At 42.6% G+C, this 5831-nt stretch overlaps 1 protein-coding gene across 6 annotated transcripts; it reads right to left on the reverse strand.

Moving 5' to 3' along the window:
- Positions 1 to 744: 744 nt before the first annotated feature.
- Positions 745 to 4732, reverse strand: LOC112292017 (WUSCHEL-related homeobox 8). 6 transcript variants are annotated; one of them, XM_024540094.3, is made up of 9 exons: positions 4548 to 4732; positions 4288 to 4418; positions 3785 to 3852; positions 3378 to 3558; positions 2760 to 2877; positions 2240 to 2505; positions 1793 to 2084; positions 1415 to 1474; positions 745 to 1251 (listed from the first exon to the last, which is right to left on the reverse strand). In XM_024540094.3, exons 4-8 carry the CDS (start codon positions 3531 to 3533, stop codon positions 1452 to 1454), a joined length of 855 nt encoding a protein of 284 aa, XP_024395862.1. In that variant the 5' UTR covers positions 3534 to 3558; positions 3785 to 3852; positions 4288 to 4418; positions 4548 to 4732; the 3' UTR covers positions 745 to 1251; positions 1415 to 1451. The 6 variants fall into 6 exon arrangements, with proteins under 6 accessions (XP_024395862.1, XP_024395863.1, XP_090112633.1 ...); XM_024540095.2 differs by having other exon boundaries at positions 3378 to 3565; positions 4548 to 4688; XM_090256507.1 differs by having other exon boundaries at positions 3785 to 3934; positions 4548 to 4688.
- Between the last annotated feature and the right edge of the window lie 1099 nt (positions 4733 to 5831).

Genomic DNA, 5831 nt, shown 5'->3' on the forward strand with positions numbered 1-5831 from the left:
AGTCATGGGTGTGAGTCCAAATAGAGCAGTTTCTCATCTTTGTGAAACTGTAGAGATGGGTGCTGGACCTTGCCTCATTTACAACTCAATAGAACAAAACTTTATGTAGAAGAAAGGTCAAGGCTATGCCTCTATTTTCAACCCTCTCCACACTTGAAGAATGCATTGGAAAAAAATCATTCTTCCCTGCTTTTCCACCCCTCATTCATTTGGCACTTGACCGTGAGTGGTGTGGCACTCCGGAGCTTGTGAAGAGCCTGGACAGAAAGGGACTTGTTCACAAACATTGTCGAAACGGCAAGAAAAGGGTACTTTTGCCAGACATGAAAGTGTGGTGTAGAACGCGTCGTTGCGTAGTCTCTTGATGAGATTGCCATCGTGCTTGATTCAGATGCAGAGAAACGACGAATATTGGTCTTCGTGGCCCAACTTGGCCAGGCAGGAATTCTGTTGCAGCCGTTACAGGACATTGGCAGACCCATAGCTTGACACAGTATTGCTTGCTGGACACTAATCGCAATGCTACCAAGTTCAATCCTGCAGGTAGGTGAATCAGTTAAGACCCTAGGAAAAGAGCAGCGTTGGAATGTCAAAAAACGGTGTAAGCAAGTATTGGGTTTAGTGTACACGAATGTAGATGCACCTACATCCAAACAATGGAACTGATTGCTTCTGGTTGTTTATTACACCCAAGGTAACGGCGATTCACAAGCTCTGAATATGCACGTGAACGAGCCAAGGATGTACCCGCAAACATAGTTTTATTTTATTTAAAAAACGAAAAAAACAGTACACGAATAAACCTTCAATTCGATGACTATCTTACTTTTATACCATTGGTAATAAGAATGTTATTACCACAAAGCCTATTGAGATTGACAAAGTAATTAGATTAAGTTTGAGATTGTCAAGGAAGACCATGTATAGCTCAGGGAAGCATACAGAAGATCTCGGGAATCCCTACGGCGATCCTTCATGAGCAATCATGTGTGTATTCAATAGTTCAACATGTTTAAAAACCACACGATGAACGCATGAATCACTACCAGCTGTCTATCACACCCAAGAGAGCAGCGCAATTGCTGCAATGGGAAAATTACTGCTTTATCCGCGGGTGGCTCGATCCCCTTGAGGGCACACCACATCGGAGGCAATGCAAAAGCGAAACACACTTCTATCTATCCCCTTACATCATAACTACACAGACTCCATGTCTTGTTGATTCTCAAACTAATGAAGTCTCTTGCCAACCTACATGATGATAAGAACACAGCATAAGCTCCATTGGCCTTGATAAACCATTCATTAAGTATCCGAAGCTTGTGGATAATAACTAAATATTATAAGAACATGCTCTGCGAACGATAGACAGATAGAAGTAGAAAAAGCTGAGAATGGATCTGAAGGAGCTCACCGTAAATACCAAGATTACAAGACCAGCTGCATGCCGCTTAACTCATCATGGGAGGGATGCCTGGACAAGGACAATTCAAGCCTCAATTGATATTAGTCTAACAAGTACCCAGATCTCTTGTGTTCTGCATGTATGATCCACATAAACGACCACCTATCGTACTGCTTTCACCAATGACATTAGCATGACGATATTCTAGATATCGGAAGACTCTCCTAATACCAAATAGCAATTTCTGATTTTTGATACACCACATTATTGATGCCCTAGAATGTTTTACAATGCATTTTTAATCACAACTTCTTGAGCATACTAAATGATCGTTCATGCAAAGTAAGCTCGAGCCCCTAAAGACTTCATCACGACATGAATAGCCACCTTGAGATACATTATGAGGATCGAACCCAGCACTCCTGTTAAATGATGATATATCAGGTTTAGTATCTGTTTGTGAATGCAGCAGCGCAGACGAAGCGGCATCCTGCTGGTCAAAGTTGGCAGCTCTTTGCTCAGGAACCCCATTTCCAGCTCCATCAGAGTTGCCTCCACCATTTGTATCACCAACACCCCCTGATTCGTCCTGATTTTGTTCACCTTCCTGTCTTGTACGTTTTTCCTTTGGTGACTCTACATCTGTATCTGCTTCCGATTCACCATCCCTTGGGGTAACCTGCACATGAGGTCCCGAGTGCACTGCTGAATGGAAAAAAACTAAGTTGGATGATACCAGTACAACCTTAATATGAAAATTGGCATCTTTCAAATAGGAGCGCTAGAGAAACAATCACAACGACGAAAGCAAAAGACCAAGTAGGAAGATGATACCAATTGCTGCTTCCTTTTGGCTCGGGCTTTGCGATTCTGAAACCAGTTGTACACATTTGTCTCCGAGATTGCACCATGCTGACTGAGTTCGGCAGTAATCTCTTTAATGCGCTGTTTGTTGGGTGTGCCACTGCCTTGCTCAAACAACTTTTCTAAAATTTGCAGCTGATGTTGGCTGGGGGTCCACCGCTGTCTTGCTGTCGATTTGTGAGGGGGTGTTCCAGTGAGATGGTCCATCGACACAATCTGACCACTTGCTAGAATGCCTGCAATACATTAAGATACCCACCATTGAGATGAAAAGTAAATTAATTTCTAATCCCGATGCGTACGAAGAGTGGTGTTGTTGATCGCAAATTTAGCAAAGAAAAACTGCCTCAACGCGATTGTTATCCAAGGCTACGAAGTGCTTAACTAAACAGAGATACTTTTTTTGGAAGACATCTCCTGTCTGTTACGATGGGTGAACAAGGATCCCCGTGGCAAATGTTATAAGTGCGGAGACAGGACTATAACTAACCAGGAAGAGATGCTTGTTGTGAAACACTCGCTTTGTGCATTTCAACAAGTTGTTGACAGATTGTTGCATACACCGAAATCTGTCGTCGCAATGTTTCGAGCTGCTCTTCTGTCATTACCTGACCAATGTTCACCCAATATTCCGAGTCATCAACATAAGTTCTCAAGTTGAGCGTACTTGTTCATATCAAGGGTATCAGATTGATTTGACTACACGAGTTCAGCAGGAGCTTAGACCGAGTACTTTGTTGTAGACAACCTTGCCCACGGAGATGTAGGCATATCTCTGACGAGGCTAGCAATAACATAAAAGTTAAAGAAAAAACTCGATGCAGCAGCAATGCAAACGCGACTCACTTTGCATCATCTGGGGTTTAAAATGTACAAATGGCTTTATGGTCCAGGTAGCCAGTAGACTAGGCAATATATCTACCTGAAGTACTCGCAATTAAAGATGTTTGAAAGCTAATTGCAAATAAGCGGACAGAAAGTGTATGACATTAGCATAACCATTCTGTTCATCTCAAATACTAGATGGATCTCTACACGTAACGGTTTTTCTCTGACACGACACAGGCTGACAAGAACAAGAAAAGTATAAGGTCGTTCAGTTGCTAACCTGCCCAGACCCCCGAGTGTACATGGGTTGCGGCAACGAATTCTCCAACGAAGGCCCAAGGCCGAGCGCAGCTCCACCAGGAACAGGTTGCCCTTGCAATCCCGACCCCAAAGGTGTCATGTCCATCATTCGACCTAACCTAGATTCAGATTCCATGCCGTTGCTCTGCCTGTTTTCGATCCTGTGAACTTTCACATACCGTCAGATATCAAAACTAAGAAGAGAGCTTTGAACAACACACCGCCCTTCAGCTAACGGTGAAATGACTGCGCAAATTTAGCCCTGCAGTTCTACAAAGCTGGAAAATCCCAGAGAGAAAGTCTTCGTTATTGTGGAGATACTGTCTCTTTCCTCAAACGGCATCGGGCTATAGCACCCACTGCAAACTCTCAGTGAAAACACCCTACCACCAAGATGCAATCGACTTGATTTCCAATGTATCCCTTGCAACGGCTCCAAGGTATCGAGATCAGTCCTGAGAATCGCATAACCATGGATTAATGAAGTCAGGGGAACTGACTTTGTCATCCACCACCAAATAGCGTAGCCTCCATTACCTTCACTATCCATCAAATGCAAGATCAAGATGAGAGTAACAAAACGGTGTGAAGCATACAAAAAACCAAGGCATCATTTCTAAGAAAATAAAAATCGAAGATCAACATCCCCGATAGAAAATCTCCCCTCATTTAACGCCCAAATGATTGCACACAGAGCGAGCAAGCGGGACTCCCAGAGAACATGCGATACAACCGAAACAGAAAAAGAAAAACGAAATTTATCCCAAAATCAGATCCAGATGTTCATGAAAAATCCCAACAATCTACATGAATGATTTGAGCCACCCCGTGTCGTCCAAACGTAACTCATGAATAGGAAAAATTAAAAAAACACCCAGGAACTCACATACCTTGAACTGCGCTGCAAACTACAATCTCCCGCAGAGGACCCTTCAAAAGGCCGTAAATTGTCAAACGATCTCAACACCGGTCCAACCCAAGCAAACGTCCAGACCTACAAGAATACTCCAAGAAACCCTCCCTGCAATCCAGGAAAGGCTATTAAAAACTATAAGAAAAACAAAAAGGAACGCCGAGAAAGCTGTGGTAACAAACACCTCAACAAACTACACGCCCACGGGCGCAGGAAGACGACATGGATTACGCTCACGTCTCAGAAGCCATGCGTGGACCGACCGGACTCCTTTAGGGTTTACGGATTGATGGCAGAGTGGTGCCAGGGGGAGAAGTTTTGAACAAGCGGCTGGTCCTTGTGCCTCGGATAGCGAGAACCACGAGCCCAGCGTCTTCTGCCGCAGCCACAGACAGGTCTGTGGATGAACGTCGACGAAGGAAAGCGTGGGGTTACTATAGCATCGCTTGGGGATGCCGATGGATATTGGTGCGGTGCTCGCTGTAACGAGAAGTATAGGAAGCGCCAAAGGCGCTCTCATTCACGTATTCACCCGCAGCCTCAGCTTCTCCCTTCGCTTCGCTCACCAGCTCCACCACCACCACCAGGTGGGTCCGACGCGGCACCGCGGTCGCGACGGCCTCGCAGCGACGCAGTTCCCCCTTCACGCGCGGCGCGTCCCTCGCCACGCTCGCCGCTGCCCTTCTGCTCCTCCTCTTTGCCTCTTCACTACATTGTTGCACATTATCTATCATCTTTCGTAGTTCTTTTTTTCTATTTATTTCCATTTATTATTATTTTTTTGAGTTTTTTGGTAATTTTCTCTCCTGTGATTTTTTTTCTACAGTGGGGATTTATTTTATTTTATTTTATTTCGGAAAATGTTAAATAGACCTATGCTTTTACTAAATCGGTCCACATTTAGTAAAAGCATAGGTCTATTTAACATGAAAAATATGGTAATCATGATGAATGTGATTGATTTTCATTGGTTGCGAATCCAATAATGGAGAAAAGAATCTAGAGGTCTTCTTTTTTCTTCTTCTTTTCATGATGGTTAAAATGGGTGGATTGATTTTGTAAAAAATTGGATCTATTTAATATTCCCATTTATTTTTTGCATTAGAAGGTGAGAAAGTGAAATTATGATTGATGGACCTTTTTTTTGTAGGAAATGTATCCTTTGAGGTGTAAGTGGCTAGTGTGGATTTTAGTGAGAGTTGCAATGTTGTACAGAAGTAAAAGGATTGTGAGTAGTTCTTAATTTTTGTAGTTACAGTTACTAGTCTTCAATGTGACATATATGAGTTACATTAATCATGTGTCTTTGTAAAATAATGTGAACTTTTGTCAAATTAGTTGTAGTTGGATAAGATTGCATGTGTGAATTTGTTAGTTTTTATTTGCTTTTGTCCTTTTCTTTCCATTCCTTTAACCTTTCAAGATTTAGTTTTCTTACCACCTATTATTAAAGGGTTATTAAAGAGTGAGGACATATAATGGGAAAGATTTATGAAGAAAAAAAAAAAAAAAAAAAAAAAA

This window comes from Physcomitrium patens, chromosome 15 (assembly GCF_059467195.1).
Source record: "Physcomitrium patens ecotype Gransden chromosome 15, ASM5946719v1, whole genome shotgun sequence".
NCBI lineage: Eukaryota > Viridiplantae > Streptophyta > Bryopsida > Funariales > Funariaceae > Physcomitrium > Physcomitrium patens.